The 18,422-nt window shown below is 43.2% G+C and overlaps 1 protein-coding gene across 4 annotated transcripts in view; it reads left to right on the forward strand.

Annotated features, from left to right (window-relative positions):
• The window catches only part of fbln1 (fibulin 1), a 215,732-nt gene that overhangs the window by 62,839 nt on the left and 134,471 nt on the right, over positions 1–18,422 (forward strand). For all 4 annotated transcript variants that reach the window (XM_068050808.1, XM_068050810.1, XM_068050807.1 and 1 more), the window contains 3 exons: positions 4,494–4,595; positions 7,373–7,510; positions 13,351–13,488. In XM_068050808.1, the coding sequence (XP_067906909.1) occupies positions 4,494–4,595; positions 7,373–7,510; positions 13,351–13,488 (378 nt within the window). The remainder of the gene's footprint in view (positions 1–4,493; positions 4,596–7,372; positions 7,511–13,350; positions 13,489–18,422) is intronic.

The raw sequence follows: 18,422 nt of genomic DNA on the forward strand, positions 1-18,422 counted from the left end.
AAGAAGTGTAGTCGAGGTGGCTGTGGGAGTTGGTGGGCTTATAATGAATATTAGTAGACAGCCTATCCCAGAGATGGAGACAGAAGTCGAGCGAGGGAAGGGAAGTGTTGGAGATGGACCATGTAAAGGTGAGAGAAGGGTGGAAATTGGAAGCAAAGTTGATAAAGTTTTCCAGTTCAGGGCAGGAGCAGGAAACAGCACCGATACAGTCATCAATGTACCAGAAAAAGAGTTGGGCGAGGGGGCCTGAGTAGGACTGGAAAAAGGAATGTTTGACATATCCCATAAAAAGACAGGCATAACTAGGACCCATGCGGGTACCCATAGCAACACCTTTTACTAGAAGGAAGTGAATGGAGTTGCAGGAGAAGTTGTTCAATGTGAGAACAAGTTCAGCCAGGTGGAGGAGGGTGGTGGTGGATGGGGACTGTTTGGGCCTCTGTTCAAGGAAGAAGTGGAGAGCCCTCCAACCATCCTGGTGGGGGATGGAGGTGTAGAGAGATTGGACGTCCATAGTGAAGAGGAGGTGGTTAGGACCAGGAAACTGGAAATTGTCAAAATAACGTAGGGTGACAGAAGAGTCGCGGATGTAGGTGGGAAGAGACTGGACAAGAGGAGAAAAGATAAAGTCAAGATAGGAAGAAATAAGTGCAGTGGGGCAGGAACAGGCTGAAACAATGGGTCTGCCGGGACACTCCACTATCTTCCAGCATCTGCAGGATTTTGCATTTATATAAGATGGAGGTCAATCATCTCAGCCCCAGGACATCACTGCAGGAGTTCCTCAGGGTAGTGTCCTAGGCCCAATCATCTTCAGCTGCTTCATCAATGACCTTCCCTCCATCATAAGATCAGAAATGGGGATGTTTGCTGATGATTACACAATGTTCAGCACCATTTGTGACTCCTCGGATGCTGAAGCAGTCCATGTCCATATGCAGCAAGACCTGGACAACAGTCAGGCTTGAGCTGAAAGTGGCAAGTTACATTCACGCCATACAAGTGCCAGGTAATGACCATCTCCAACAGGCGAGAATCCAATCATCTGCCCTTGACATTCAATACCATTATGATTGCTGAATCCCCCACTATTAACATCCTGGGGGTTACCATTGACCAGAAACTGAACTAGACCAGCCATATAAGTACTGTGACTACAAGAGCAGGTCAGAGGCTAGGAATTCTGCGTCGAGTAACTTATCTCCTGACTCCCCAAAGCCTATCCACCATCTACAAGGCACAAGTCAACAACACTCAAGATGCTCGACACCATCCAGGACAAAGTGGCCTGCTTGATTGGCGCCCAATCCACAAACATTCACTCCCTCCACCACCGATGCACAGTGGCAGCAGTGTGTACTATCCATATGATGTACTGCAGCAACTCACCCAGGCTCCTTCGACAGCACCTTCCAAATTCATGACCTCTACCAACTAGAAGTCATCCAATGTCTAAGTGCTGCAATGGAAGCTCTGTCTGTAGCCATGCAAGGTCAGCTTGCTGCCACTCAACTTCTGACAGCCCTCAGGCAAGCTCAGCTTGCTGCACACAAGCTCTGCCAGTGCCCTTGCTGTTGCCTGTTAGCCCAGACTGCTGAGATGATGCAGTCTGAAGCTGGGCCTCTCAGGGCCAGAGCTGCTCGAGGTCGTCCTGTAAGGCCATCTGCAATCACCCCTAGTGAAAGTCACCAGCCTTCTGCCAACCAGGCTGCAGTCACTGGAGCAGCACTGCGAGGAACACTGAGATAGGCACTAAGGGAAAATACAAGGGTGAATAGTTGAATTTTGTATGCAATATGGCATGTTTTGATTTATAAATTTCATTTGGAATGTTTGTTTTCTGGTGGCTTTTATTTTAGCTTTGTGGCTAAGAGGTTGCTGTGATGGTCTGCAACAGAGGAAATATAAGGTATGGGACTGTTATTGAATGGAAAATTGTAGCTGTTCACTGGTACTGCAGTCAGATGAATCGATCGTGGACAGCACGGCCAGAAAAGGGTTGTGTTGGTTGCCTCCTCCTTTTCTCTTCCTCCTCCTCTTCAGCTGTTTGCTGTCGTGTTGTTGGCAAGGACTGCGCCCTCATGAGGTGACATGAGGCATGTGCAACATGCAACAGACTGTGACCAATCTTGGCACATGCTTTGCCAACTGTTGCAGGGCTCCTCCAGAGCAGAAACGTTGTTTCAACACCCCAGTGGTCTGTTCGATCAGATTCTGTGTGGCAGTGTGGCTTTCATTATGTGTATGCTGCCCATACGTGCAGGGGGTGCACACTGGAATAATGAGCCACGTTGTCAAAGGATAATCCTTGTTGTCCTGTAGCCACCCTCTGGTTTGTTGTAATTGCACAATTGCAGATGGCAGAGCGGGATGCCACAGAATGAAGGCATCAAGACTAGTGCCAGGATACTAGTCATTGACCTGCATGATTTGCTGTGTATGGTCACATCCCAGCTGGTCATTGAGAGAGTGGAATCCCTTGTGGTTGTATTTCAGAGTTGACGTGGCACCAGCATAGTAACGTGCTGCAGTCAATGGCACCCTGCACTACGGGGAAGCCTGAAATTCTCTCAAAACCGCATTCTCTCACTGCCAGCTTCTCTCTGGCAAGAGGGAATGAAATGTATTTGATTCTTTTGGAATACAGAGCCTCGGAAAGAACCGAATACATAAAAGTTTTTGGCCACAGTCATCTTCACAACCAGCGGCAATGCCATTTTCGCCTTGCTTTGAGTCTGCAGCAGGTGGCAGATTTCAATGAGAATCATCTTAGTGAATCAGAGACATTTGGCATACTGTTCAATTCTGAGGTTCAGGTAGAAGAATTGCTCCCTGCATGCTCTAGGTAGATATGGCCTCCTGCTGACAGCCCTTCTCCCTTTCCTCCTGCTCCCTCTAAGAGCACCTTGTTCTGTTCTGTGTCACCTTCGCTCATTCTTCCTGTCATGCTATAGTCCTAGTGGGATGCATACAACTGTACCTATGTCTGGGAGCAAGTGGTTTGTGTAGAATCCTTGAAATCAGGACAAAGTCCTTCAGCACGTACTACACCATTCCCTGTCGACTTCAGCAACTTTAAATGTATCTAAGTTTGCTGATGATACGGAAGTTGGTGGACAGGTAAGCTGTGGGGAGGACACAGAGAGGCTGCAAAGAGATATAGAAAGGTTAAGTGAGTGGGCAACAAGATGGCAAATGGAATAAAATGTAAGGAAGTGTGAAGTTATTCACTTTGGTCGTAAGAATAGAAAAGCAAAATATTTTATAAAAAGGTGTGAAACTTGTAAGTGTTGATCTTCAAAGAAACTTGAGTGTGTTTGTACAAGAAGTTAGCATGCAAGTAAAGCAAGCAATTAGGATGGCAAATGGCATGTTGGCCTTTATTGCAAGGGAATTGGAGTACAGGAATAAAGAAGTCTTGCTACAGATCTGGAGTACTGTGTGCAGTTTTGGTCTGGACATTTAAGAAAGGATATACTTGCATTGGAGGTAGTACAGGGAAGATTCACTAAATTGGTCCTTGGGATGAGGGGGTTGTCCTATGATGAGAGGCTGAGTAAATTGGGTTATATTCTCTGGAGTTTAGAAGAATGAGAGGTGATCTCATTGAAATATACAAGATTGTCAAGGGGTTGGATAGGGTAGACGCTGAGAGATTGTTTCTGCTGGTCGGGGAATCTATAACACAGGGGCACAGTCTCAAGATAAGGGGCCGATCCTTTAGGACTGAGATGAGGAGAAATTACTTCACTCAAAGGGTTGTGAATCTTTGGAATTCTCTACCCCAGAGGGTTGTGAATGCTCCATCATTAAATATATTTAAGGTTGGGTTAGACAGATTTTTGGTCTCTTGGGGAATCAAGGGATATGGCCAGCAGGCAGGAAAGTGGAGCTGAAGCCTAAGATCAGCCATGATCGTTTTGAATGGTGGAGCAGGCTCAATGGGCCATACGGTCTACTCCTGCTCCTATTTCTTGTGTTCTTGTTTAAACATGTGTTCAGCTGTGCAAGGTTAAGAGAAGACATTAGCTGGAGCGCTGAGCTCAGAAATGGCAGCAATGGTGACAAACCAGTGTTGCACACTGATTGACATTATGATCTGCCTACTCTGCATACTTCCAGCGCATGTGCCTGCACCAATGCTCACACCCTTCCCGAAATGGTGCTCTATGTGGCTAGCACTGGACGTGAGTGACAGCGCTGCAACACCATTTTGGAGGCAAAACAGCACCCCCAGCGCTGAAAAATTGGGTGCTACAAAGCTGAATTTCGTGGCCTGTATCTCCTAGTTACTATTTTGTGGACAGCTTTAGTCTAAAAATACATCATTTCATATTTCTGTCTTGATGTTGTTATGCTGTCCAAATGTGTAGGGGGAAATGGAGTCTGGTGCTCTGAACTGCTGTGTGAATAGAATAAAAAGCATGTGTGATATCTGAGGAAATACTGTTCCATTTTTAATCATATCTTTGCTTCCATTATCTTCCTCAAAGGAGGCGGACCCTGTCAGCAGCGGTGCACTGACACAGGTACCAGCGTTGACTGCTCCTGCTACGTTGGCTACAAGCTGAAGGATGACAATGTAACGTGTGAAGGTATTGTCCTTAGATTTTCCCTAGTCCTAACCTCTCCTACTTATATCAACCAAATGCACTCATTAGAGAGACAGTGGAGTCGAAGAAAGAAAGGCCAAAGGACAAAAAAGCTGCATGTGTATAAAGTCAACAATTATTGAACTACTCAATAATAATAACTAGAGGTCATAGGTCTTTCAAAGCACAAATGGCCACCCTCTGTGTTGTAAGTTTCTATGGTCACAGGTTTGCATATCATAATTGTCTCAGGTATTTACTGTTTCTCATTTGTTCGGATTGTGTTAATATATTTTTAGCTAAAAATGAGTTCAGGTTAAAACGACCTCTATTTCTGATCAGGCCAAATCAGTGTTCTAAAACCTTTTGGCCACAAAATTATTCGGATGAGAAGCTAAGGTCTGGATTATCTTCTGGGGCAGGATCGCTGCCGGAGGTAGGCCGAGGCTTGACTTCCGCCTACCACAATCACCCCACCATGACCACAACTCATTTGCCTGAGCGAGGTCAATTATATATACAAGATGGGCTCCCAGTGTTACTACTGCTGTGTAGGAAGAGCTGGCCACTGCAAATGATCAATATGCAGGGCTGATGGAGTGGGAAATGGGAGAAGCAACTCTTAAATAGGGGAAGAATCCCCCTGAAGATATCGAAAACATTTAAAAAAAGGACTGAATGAAACTTGAGCATACCTACCTGCCGAGGAGGTGGCAAAATTGTATAACATAATAACGTAAGAAACAGGAGGAGAAGTAGGCCATACTGCCTGTAGAACCTGTTCAGCCATTTAATAAGATCATGGCTGCACTTTGACTTAAACTCCACTTTCCCACCCGATCCCCATATTCCTTGATTTTCATAGAGTCCAAAAATATATTGATCTCAGCTCTGAATACACTCAACAACTGAGTATCCACAAGCCTCTGGGGTAGAAAGATTCACAAAAATTCCAGCCCTTTGAGTGATGAAATTTCTCCTCATCTCAGTCTTAAATGGGCGATCCCTTATCCTGAAACTATGATCCCTAGTTCTAGACTCTCCAGCCAGGCAAATAGCTTCTCAGCATCTACCCTGTCAAGCCCTTTCAGAATCTTGTATGTTTCAATGAATAAACAATACACTACCATGATACCATATTATTGAGTGATATGAGGGATGAGAATGTGGTGAGTTCTTATAACTCATATTCACAATTTTGCATGTATGACAATGTCACTTTCATGAGTATCATGACATATGTAGAGAATTGGTATACGTCTGGATTCTTGAATATTCCTGCATTTGAGGTAAAAGTTGCATGCAAAAAATTGTGTAGATTCATGGCTCATTCAACATATAATACAGGAACAAACCAACAATTGAGGGAGCTGGTTGCAAACCTTTTGAATTTGTGTATAGGCCAAAATCTAAGACTATTCAAAGTCACTTATAAGTATTAAGTATCAGCTTGGCACAGATGCTAGCCTTTTTCACTCTGAGTCAGAAGGTCATGGGTTTAAACCCCACAAAGATTTGAGTACAAAATCTAGGCCAACACTTCACTGTTGGAGTGCTGAGTTGTCAAAGGTGCCATATTTCAGATAAGAGTTCCGTTGCTCAGGTGAATGTGAAAGATCCCATAGAACTATTCAAAGGTGAGTAGAGAATGCTCTGGTGTCCTAGTCATTACTTTTTCAGCCTATACCACCAATAAAAAAACAATGGGCCCGAAAACTCCTGGGGCTGTGGATGTTGTCAGATCTCTGCTCTACTGAGATTCTGCCCCATTTGGACAGAACTTTTAAATTCCAGTTAGGATAGTAGTCAGATTTTTCATTCACCCCTCAATGTCAAGGAGCATGCCAGGAATGGGGGAGTTCCCAGGCGCCACCAGAAAATTCCTTCCTTTGCACCCTTGAAAGGGTGGAACCCATGTCAGGTCTCAATGGTATGAGTCCTTATGGGGCCTTTTAAAGGCTCCAAACCTTCTAGAATATGAAAATCAATACTGGAGGGGATTGAGAGCTGAAAAGTTTAAAAAATATATTTCTTCAGCCTATATGGGCCTTGGGAGGACTCCATTCTTCCAGATAACGTCAGATCAGCCAAGCTTGGATTGCAAATGCTGATGCGCCCATCCAGGCACAGTAGTTTGCTCCAGCTAGTTTGTGGTACCTTACTATGTACAAACTGGCTGCCACATTTACTTGTCTAACAATAGTAACTGCACTTCAAAAATAACCAGTTGGTTCTAAAGCACTTTGAGACATAATGAGGTGCCACATTAATGAAGTTTCTTTTTCTTAAATCACTTACTTGCACCCTTATACTTATGTATGTGGGTTAGGCAAATCGAGATTCATAATGGAACAAACCATTTAGAAATGTTGAACCTCTCCCAATGTTCAACCATTATGGCACTGAGTAAAAGGTATATCGACAGGAAGGTTTGATATCTGTATTGCTGATTTAACTAATGCCTGCTGGGGCAGAGGAAAAGGTCAACAGTTGGTCTGGTGTTTGGTTTAGAGAGGTAAAAATTGGCCCAGGTGTCTTTTGTTGTTCTCCAGTGAGTCCTGTTAGAAAGTGTGCTTGTGTGGATAATGAGTGAGAACCGTCAGGTTTGTCTGTGACCCCCTCCAGAATCCATAGGCTATAAAATCTCAAGGGTAAAAAATAGCTACTTGGGCAAGGCAAAGGGGCAGCTGCCAGCACCCATTGTCAACATCTCAGCATATGTTAACACTAATAGGGGAACAGGGAAGAAAATGTGACTAGTTTTTTGCTGCTGAATACAGATATGAACGAGTGTCTGTCACTGACACACCAGTGCCAAACAGGACAGCGCTGCATCAACACTGCTGGGTCCTACCGATGCCTGCGTGAAATAAGCTGTGGTACAGGCTATGAACTGACTGAAAGCAACCAGTGCAGGGGTAGGTAATGAACAGATTTGTATTAAATAACTAAATGTGTTGCATATGTGTAGTAGTATCTGTATGTATAATATATAGAGAAATGTGTGAGTATATGTATATTATGCAGATATACAACATATAATCTACTAAGTAGTTGCTCATTTACACCTCTGCTGACAAACATGTTTGAAGCACTGACATCTGACATTTCTGGGATCAAAGTTTACATACAGCAATGAAGTTAGAACTCAACAGTTTAGGTATCTCTCTATTCCTCCACCAGAAATGTCATTTATCTGCTTAGGAATGGAAACTAGCAGGTGTTCACAGGATGCAATCCTAACAAAGGATCTCTTTCAAATACCAGTAGACCTAAAAATTATGTTTTGAAATAAGATACAAAAGGGTAGGAATTTGTCTCACAAAATGGATGCTAACGGATCAGCCGCCTGTTAAACACAGCGTCTGATATTTAATTCCATTGACTGCAGTGGAACTGAATATCAGGCACTGTGTATAACGGGCGGCCAATCCATTTTGTGCCTCCACATGAGACGATGTGCTGGAATAGAAATAAGAATCTACCCTAACGGGATTCCACAGGCATTAGTCATCCTCCAATATTCAGCAAAATTGTCAATCTTCATAGATGAGCCGAGATTGAGAATTGGCAAGCTATTTGATCACAAAGTTATCATATCTGAACCGAGTCCAATCCACACTTACAATTACTAATAGGGATAAGGAGCAGGAACTCCTTTTTTTTCTCCCCTTTTTTTCCCCTTCACTAGGCTCGGCTGACTGCAGCCATGTGTACTAACCTCAGCACCATCCTGGCTGTTCAGCCGACTTAGTTGTGACTGGGTCAGTGTCACACATGGGAGTGTATTTGGGAGACAACTTTGTTATTTCTGGTTATTATCACCAAAATTGTAAAGGACATTGTGATGGAAAGGTAGTACATGAGTCAGTGGGTATGTTGAAGACAAATTTATTTTGCCGCCAACTATATGCACCTCCAAATGTGGCTGCAATGAATAGTCTCTGGGATGATTACCAATGGAATCTAATTTTGACATTCAACGACAGGTTGTCTCTTGATAAAATTTCCAAAGAGTTTCCTGTTGGAATTGCGTACAGCTAATTAGTGTACAAAGAACAAAGAACAGTACAGCACTAGAACAAGCCATTCGGCCCTCCAAGCCTGCGCCGATCTTGATGCCTGTCTAAACTAAAACCTTCTGCACTTCCGGGGACCGTACCCCTCTATTTCCATCCTATTCATGTATTTGTCAAGATGCCTCTTAAACGTCACTATTGTACCTGCTTCCACCACCTCCCTCGACAGCAAGTTCCAGGCACTCACCACCCTCTGTGTAAAGAACTTGCCTTGCACATCCCCTCTAAACTTTGCCCCTCGCACCTTAAACCTATGTCCCCTAGGAACTGACTTCCACCCTGGGAAAAAGCTTCTGACTATCCACTTTGCCCATGCCACTCATAACTTTGTAAACCTCTATCATGTCGCCCCTCCACCTCCGTCGTTCCAGTGAAAATAATCCGAGTTTATCCAACCTCTCCTCATAGCTAATGCCCTTCAGACCAGGCAACATCCTGGTAAACCTCTTCTGTACCTTCTCCAAAGCCTCCACGTCCTTCTGGCAGTGTGGCGACCAGAATTGCACGCAATATTCTAAGTGTGGCCTAACTATGGTTCTGTACAGCTGCAGCATGACTTGCCAATTTTTATACTCTATGCCCCGACCGATGAAGGCAAGCATACCGTATGCCTTCTTGACTACCCTTATCCACCTGCGTTGCCACTTTCAGTGACCTGTGGACCTGTATGCCCAGATCTCTCTGCCTGTCAATACTCCTAAGGGTTCTGCCATTTACTGTATACCTCCCACCTGTATTAGATCTTCCAAAATGCATTACCTCACATTTGTCCGGATTAAACTCCATCTGCCATTTCTCCGCCCAAGTCTCCAACCGATCTATATCCTGCTGTATCCTCTGACAATCCTCATCACTATCCGCAACTCCACCAACTTTTGTGTCGTCCACACACTTACTAATCAGACCAGCTACATTTTCCTCCAAATCATTTATATATACTACAAACAGCAAAGGTCCCAGCACTGATCCCTGCGGAACACCACTAGTCACATCCCTCCATTCAGAAAAGCACCCTTCCACTGCTACCCTCTGTCTTCTATGACCGAGCCAGTTCTGTATCCATCTTGCCAGCTCACCTCTGATCCCGTGTGACATCACCTTTTGTACCAGTCTGCCATGAGGGACCTTGTCAAAGGCTTTACTGAAGTCCATATAGACAACATCCACTGCCCTTCCTTCATCAATGATCTTCGTCACTTCCTCAAAAAACTCATTCAAGTTAGTGAGACACGACTTCCCCTTCACAAAACCATGCTGCCTCTCGCTAATAAGTTAATTTGTTTCCAAATGGGAGTAAATCCTGTCCCGAAGAATCCTCTCTAATAATTTCCCTACCACTGACGTAAGGCTCACCGGCCTATAATTTCCTGGATTATCCTTGCTACCCTTCTTAAACAAAGGAACAACGTTGGCTATTCTCCAGTCCTCTGGGACCTCACCTGTAGCCAATGAGGATACAAAGATTTCTGTCAAGGCCCCAGCAATTTCTTCCCTTGCCTCCCTCAGTATTCTGGGGTAGATCCCATCAGGCCCTGGGGACTTATCTACCTTAATGCTTTGCAAGACACCCAACACCTCCTCCTTTTTGATAACGACATGACCCAGACTATCTACACTCCCTTCCCTAGACTCATCATCCACCAAGTCCTTCTCTTTGGTGAATACTGATGCAAAGTACTCATTTAGTACCTCGCCCATTTCCTCTGGCTCCACACATGGATTCCCTCCTCTGTCCTTGAGTGGGCCAACCCTTTCCCTGGTTACCCGCTTGCTCTTTATATATGTATAAAAAGCCTTGGGATTCTCCTTAATCCTGTTTGCCAATGACTTTTCATGACCCCTTTAGCCCTCCTGACTTCTTGCTTAAGTTCCTTCCTACGATCTTTATATTCCTCAAGGGCTTTGTCTGTTCCCAGCCTTCTAGCCCTTACGGATGCTTCCTTTTTCATTTTGACTAGGCTCACAATATCCCTCGTTATCCAAGGTTCCCAAAACTTGCCAAATTTATCCTTCTTCCTCACAGGATCATGCCGGTCCTGGATTCTAATCAACTGATGTTTGAAAGACTCCCACATGTCAGATGTTGATTTACCCTCAAACAGCTGCCCCCAATCTAAATTCTTCAGTTCCTGCCGAATATTGTTATAATTAGCCTTCCCCCAATTTAGCACCTTCACCCGAGGACTACTCTTATCCTTATCCACAAGTACCTTAAAACTTATGGAATTATGGTCACTGTTCCCGAAAGGTTCCCCTACTGAGACTTCGACCACTTGGCCGGGCTCATTCCCCAATACCAGGTCCAGTACGGTCCCTTCCCTAGTTGGACTATCTACATATTGTTTCAAGAAGCTCTCCTGGATGCTCCTTACAAATTCTGCCCCATCCAAGCTCCTAGCACTAAGAGAATTCCAGTCAATATAGGGGAAGTTAAAATCACCCACCACTACAACCCTGTTACATTTACATCTTTCCAAAATCTGTCTACATATCTGCTCCTCTACCTCCCGCTGGCTGTTGGGAGGCCTGTAGTAAACCCCCAACATCGTGACTGCACCCTTCCTATTCCTGAGCTCCACCCATATTGCCTCACTGCATGACCCCTCCGAAGTGTCCTCCCGCAGTACAGCTGTGATATTCTCCTTAACCAGTAATGCAACTCCCCCACCCCTTTTACATCCCCCTCTATCCTGCCTGAAGCTTCTAAATCCCGGAACATTTAGCTGCCAATCCTGTCCTTCCCTCAAGCAAGTCTCTGTAATAGTAACAACATCATAGTTCCAAGTACTAATCCAAGCTCTAAGTTCATCTGCCTTGCCTGTAATACTTCGCGCATTGAAACAAATGCACTTCAGACCACCAGTCCCGCTGCGCTCAGCAACATCTCCCCGCCTGCTCTTCCTCTTAGTCTTACTGGCCTTATTTACTAGTTCCCCCTCAGTTATTTCACCTGCTGTCCTACTGCTCTGGTTCCCACTCCCCTGCCACACTAGTTTAAACCCTCCCGAATGACGCGCGCAAACCTCGCAGCCAGGATCTTTGTGCCCCTCCAGTTTAGATGCAACCTGTCCTTCTTGTACAGGTCCCACCTGTCCCTGAAGAGATCCCAATGATCCAGATATCTGAAACCCTCCCTTCTACACCAGCTGTTCAGCCACGTGTTTAGTTGCACTATCTTCCTATTTCTAGCCTCACTGGCACGTGGCACAGGGAGTAATCCTGAGATTACAACCCGAGAGGTCCTGTCTTTTAACTTTCTACCTAACTCCCTAAACTCCCCCTGCAGGACCTCGTCACTCTTCCTGCCTATGTCGTTGGTACCGATGTGTACCACAACCTCTGGCTGTTCATCCTCCCCCTTCAGAATGCCCCCTGTCCGTTAAGAGACATCCTTGACCCTGGCACCAGGGAGGCAACATACCATCCTGGAGTCTCTTTCATGTCCACAGAAGCGCCTATCTGTGCCCCTGACTATAGAGTCGCCTATAACTGTTGCTCTTCTGCGCTTTGTCCCTCCCTGCTGAACAACAGTGCCAGCCATGGTGCCACTGCTCTGGCTGCTGCTGTTGTTTTCCCCTGATAGGCCATCCCCCCAACAGTATCCAAAACAGTAAACTATTAAACAACTGTGCCAAAATGGACACATACAAAAAGTTCTCAAAAAGGCTGATAAACCTTGTCCTTTATCTCAAGGGATCTGGAATACAAAAGGGAGGAAGTTATGTTACTGCTGTACAGAGGCTTGGTCAGACCCCATTTGGAGTTTAGTTATGGACACCGCAACTCAGGAAGGATATATTGGCTTTGGAAAGGGTGCAATGCAGATTCACCAGAATGATACCAGGACTAAACAGGTTAGGGTAGGTTGCATAAACTTGGCTTGCATTCCCTTGAGTATAGCAGGGGTGATCTAATTGAGGATAAAATGATAAAAGGATTCTATTGGGTAGATAAAGAGAAATAATTTCCTCCAGTCGAGGAATTCAGAACAAGGAGAAAATCTTAAAATTAGAGCCAGGCCATTCAGGATTGAAATCCGGAAACCCATCTTCATACATAGGGTAGTAGAAATCTGTAACCTTCCCCACAAAAGACTGTGGATGCTGGATCAATTGAAACTTTCAAGACTGAGGTCAATAGCGATTGAGGGATATGCATCCAAGGCAGGTAAAAGGATTTGAGGTACAGTTCAGCTGTCATCTAACTGAAGGCAGAACAGACTTAAGTGACCAAATGGTCTATTCCTGATCCTATGTTTCCAGTAGTAAATGTTAGCAAGTTAGAATGTAACTTTGGTTTTGAGATGTTTCTGTAATATAGAATTTGTATTTCTTTTTGATATAACAAAATGCTGGTATTTTGGTGCATTGCATACTATGTATCTGCAACATCCACAACTATCTGCTTGATGGGTTAGATGGGGCAATATCTAACACTCAATTAGATTAGCATACCATGTTATTTTGTTAACCCTTTCCTTGGCTATTTCTGATCAGATAGGAATTCTCAGAACAGCTCTGCTGTTGGGTTGTTGGAGCAGTTACATTAAATGTCATTTCTGTCCTTGGCCTTCCATCATTAAGCAGCTTACATCATTTATTCTATCGACTCCTTGGTTTCTTTGTCTTTCTTATTTTTAAGCAGGTAAATAATTTTGGTCTTTATTTGGAATCTGACAGATATTGATGAATGTAAGATTGGAACACATAACTGTGGATCTGACTTCATCTGTCAGAACACACAAGGATCTTTCCGCTGCCGGCCGAAAATGAAATGTGGAAGTGGATTCCTGCAGGATGCTCTGGGTAACTGCATAGGTAGGAAGCAATAGTGGATACATTCCATCTTATTATACATTTTAGGAGTAGTTCATTGACCAATGTTTTCTCCCATGACTGAACAGTGAATATTGTGAAATATTGTTCCCATAAATAATGAGTACTCTGCTAATTAATTCCTTTGTACCAGAACTTGATGAAATCTATGTCAATGAGGTTGAGTAGATAATCAAATACTCAACACGACACTATTGAAGAAATTTTACAAAATCGTGGCAACTTGCCCATCAGGAATGATTACTGGGAGCTCAGGCATGCTGTCTGTCATCTTCTGTTCATTTCAATGGGGATGAAGATTTGGAGACTGTTCTCCCAAATGCTCGACACGCGATCCTAGCCGGAGAGGCTTCATGTGGGGAGTATGATTTCATAACATTTCCCCTTACAGATCCAGTTGTGTTGTGACCTTGGGAATGCCAGCTGTGGAATGTATCTGGTCAGTGTTGGATAATAAAGGTTGCAGTGCTGGATTTTTATATTGAAGTATGCCTCAATTACCTTCTGGGGATTAGGCAGACAGCAGATCATAATTTTATTTTATTGGGACTTTTATTTGTGGTTAAAGACTAAAACCCTGATTTTGTAAGAATCCATTGATGATGCAAGGTGCAGGTTGCAAAACGTGGATGCAGAAGTCTGTATGCCAAATCAATTCACACAGAATTTTCTGGCAAGTATAACACTGGAGCCCAGTGCTAGCTTCATTTAAATTGCAACGTTCATTAATATTGTTGCCACAGCAGATTTCACACTCTTCTCACCTTCCTTGTCTCTGACAAACATCTCTACATAAAATGGGCACACAGGTACAACAGGCCTGCAGAAGTAGGCTTCTTAAAGCCAACTGCCAGCTTGTAAAATTAGTTGGAATTTTAAAAATATTTTTGAGTAACCTTTTTATTTTTTGCTGCATGTACCTTGCTGCATTAATTGCTGTTGTTCCACAAAGTTGAATTATGTCACTGCAGGACTTTTATTTGTCTATAGTTTCCTTCAGTGCTATTGCTTACAACTGCAATATGACTTGCCGTAAAAGGTTGAGGATAGAAATACCTTCGGGGATTCCAATGCACTTCTAGAGTTGCAGGAAGATTAATAGTGTAGAATGGATGTGAAAAACAGGTTCAAATATACTTTGGGTATATTTCTTTATTGGCTCAGTTGACCTATCTTAGGTATATCTGGAGGAAACCTGTCTCCACTTCAGAAATGAGGCTGCCACATTCCAGTGCTATCTCCTAGAGGATGACATGAAGATAATTTGTACCAGGTGGATGACTGTCCTTATACTCCATTTTTGCTTTCAATTTTCACCCCCCCGCCCCCCCCACCACACCTTACAACATTGGCAACGCCTGACAAAGGAGTTATAAAGGCTGAAACAATATTTGGTCCCAACTTAATGTTAAGTGCTGCATCCCATTTAAATTTGAGCTACTGGCAAGATATTTCACATCCTCCTGTTAACTAGATGCCAAAGCAAGGCTAAAGCTGTGCTGGGAGCTCATTGTTGTATGTAAGGATCTGAAAGGGTTAATGTTGAGGAAGTGTAAAGAATACCTCCTACATTATGATGTAAGGGATCACATGTGAGAGAGACTTGAAGAGAGATGCAGTGTGGCTTCAGAGGTGTCACATAGACTGGTGTGAAGCTGTACATATTCATAATGTCATAAAGGTTAAGGTTATAATTACTCCAGACTAAAGAATTTCTCTAAGCTAGACGAACTAAAGTGGCAGCGGTGGGATCGAGAACAATGGTGGTTCTTATCATGCAGCACCCAGAAAAAGAATTTGAAGCAATTATTTGAAGAGGGCTGACCTGAAAAAAGTGGCAAAACTGCAGAACTCGAGAAGAGGTTGTGGAAAAGCTCCAGAGCTCCAGACACAGAGAGTCCAGGAATTGGCTGGTAGATATCTGGTCCAGCGATCACAGCCTTCGAGTTGGAGACCCGAGCAACGATCAAGGATCTGGTGAGCAACCCTAAAAGAGGGTAAAAAATTTGTCCTGAACAGCACTAGGCAGGCAGCACCAGGAAAGTCCTTAGCGAGGGCTGATCCGAGGTCGGCACCATTACATGTGGCGACCATAGCGAGCGAAAAGAAAACAAACAATGAGGCTGCAGATACTCAATTCTCTAAGAGATGTGAGTTAAAAGCATATAGTAGTAACGCTATAAAATGGAATTTAATACAAGGAGGAAATAAATCCCAAGTCTTAGCGACGAGATTACAAAGGGAGAAACGTTGGCCGTAACAGGAGTCAGCGCAGGGCTGAAAATTGCAGGAAACTTCCGATACTGGAGGGAAAAACTCAAAAGTGAAAGTAAAATAAATTGAAGCTATGGCTCTTAAATTCACAATACCAGGGAGGTTTGGACACATGGAAGAACCATATCAAACCCAAAATTAGTCATTCTGGTGAAAAAGATTTCTGAGATACAGAATTGCTTCCAAATTAAGATAGTCAGTCTGAAGCAGAGCAAGTTAACACATTGCTGTATTCCACTGGGGTGATGGCAGATGATATTGTAAAACAAGGCATTGATAAGACATCTGCCAAATTCAATGAAGTTTTAAAAGCTTTTGATACTTATTTCAACCTGTGGAGCAACACGATTTTAGAAAGGGCAAGATTCAACAGAATGGTCCAGAAACCAGATGAAACAGTCGTGCTTTTATCAATGACCTTTACAGACTAGCTGAAGGATGTGAATATGGAGACCTTAATGCAGAATTAATAAGAGACTGTATTCTAGTAGGTATTGCTGATGAATCCCTATCAGATTTATTGCAGTCTAAAGAAGACCTCGCTCTGGACAAAGCTATTCAGCTGGTGAGACAAGCAGAGGTCCGGAAGGACAACAGAGCAATCCTAAGAGGTGAGGAAAGACCTTGGTTCAGGAAACCTCCAGCAACCATAAGGACTGTAAAAGAAGCACCAGAAAAGAAGGTACACTGGGTGGGGGATGCGAAAGATGCCATTAAACCCTGTCAGCGATGTGTCTCCAAAAATACCCACAGGCACAAACAGTGTCCTGCAAACAAAGCAGAATGCTTCTACTGTAAGAGAATAGAGCATTTTGGTAAAATGTGCCAAAGTAAAATCTTTACTACCATAAGTTCAAAAGAAAAAGCATTTAAGCAGAGAGTATTTAATGAAGTTAAACAACCTCCATCAGGAGAGCAATCAAAACATTTTCTTGGTGAGATCAATGATCCTAATCAGGAATTTTGATCTGCAGACGTATAAGTCAATGGACATATAACTAATTTTAAACTGGACACTGGAACAAGTGAAATGGTCTTATCGGACAAAGAGCCATGGTTATCAACACATTATCTGCAACCAACAGAAACTCAGTTACATGGCTCAGGAGGGGTTGAACTCAAAGTAAATAGGAATCTACAGGCAACACTCCAGTGCAAGGGAAAGCAGATATTAGAAACATTGTACGCTCCAAGAAATCAGGAATTCTCTCTTTTAAGTAGAAGAGCTTGTATTGACCTTCATCTTATAAGGAAAGTGGAAGAAGTTAAGCAACAAGAATCCAGGAGTCACTTCCAAAAGGAATTCCCAAAATTGTTTACTGGTCTAGGGAGACTGAAGACCGAATATAGTATTACTTTGCGAAAAGATGCTAAACCACTTTGCCGCTTCACGCCTAGGAAGATTCCACACCCACTATTGAAACACAACTTCCAATCCTACTCAAAATGTTACTTCCAGGGCTGCAAGTCCAGGATTATCAAAGAGTTCAAGACAGAGAAAAGTCTTACAGAAGACAAAAAGCCTATAATTATAACAGGAACTACCATACCAAGAACCTACCAAAGTCGTCAGAAGGGCAAAAGGTATGGGTATGAGACCAAAGCAAAGAAGGAGTAATCGTCCAAAGAGATGAGGATCAACAGAGATCTTATTTAGTACAAAATTCTGAAGATACTATAAGAAGAAACAGAAGGAATCTTATTCCTATTCATCAAAGATGTCAATCAGTCATACATTTGGACGAATCAGATGTTGAACCTGAAAATCAGAAAGCAATGGACACTAGAAACCTCAATAAAGGCTGTCCAAGTCAAGAAACAAGAGTTCAGAGAAAGCCTACCAATCTTCCATATCTGACAACAAGAAGATCAGGGAGAGTTATGAAGTCTCCTGACAGATTGAATCTATGATGTCAGAGACTTGGTGGAGATGGGACAGTATGTAAAAATAAATATAATTGAATGTGTAAATATATATATTTGGATAAAGACTTAGGGGGAGATGTAGTATAAAGGTCTGAAAGGGTTAATGTTGGGAGTGTAAAGAATACCTCCTGCCATGATGATGTAAGAGATCACAGAGAGAGATTTGAAGAGAGATGCAATGTGGCTTCAGAGGGGTCACACAGACTGGTATGAAGCTGTACATAGTTATAATGTAATAAAGGTTAATGTTCTAATTACTCTTGACTAACAAATCTCTCTAAGCTAGATTAACTAAGGTGGCAGCGTTCCAAACAAACATACAACAATGGTAATCATTCAAATGAGCTGACCCCATAAAATTGAGTGCAGTCATCTCAGTACAGTGTGTGTGTAGCTTTGAATTGGCAGCTAGACATTCCTGGCACAAATTTTGCCTCAATCATGAAATCAGAGATTAAGAACATTGGTGAAAAATTCCTAACTATGGGAACTATATGTGGCCTACTTGGTTGATAGCTCCAGACGCCTTTTCTCATTCGATTTTTTTAATGTTTCCGTGTGAAGTGTACACTACTGAGGAATCTGATATACCGAGTATGAAACTATCTAGGTTGCAGACAGTTACAAAGCTTACTGTCCGGTTTACCCATGTTTCCCACACTACAACAATGATTACACTTCAAAAGTACTTCATTGCCTGTAAAGCACTTTGGGAT

Source organism: Heterodontus francisci, chromosome 18 (genome assembly GCF_036365525.1).
Source record: "Heterodontus francisci isolate sHetFra1 chromosome 18, sHetFra1.hap1, whole genome shotgun sequence".
NCBI classification, from domain to species: domain Eukaryota; kingdom Metazoa; phylum Chordata; class Chondrichthyes; order Heterodontiformes; family Heterodontidae; genus Heterodontus; species Heterodontus francisci.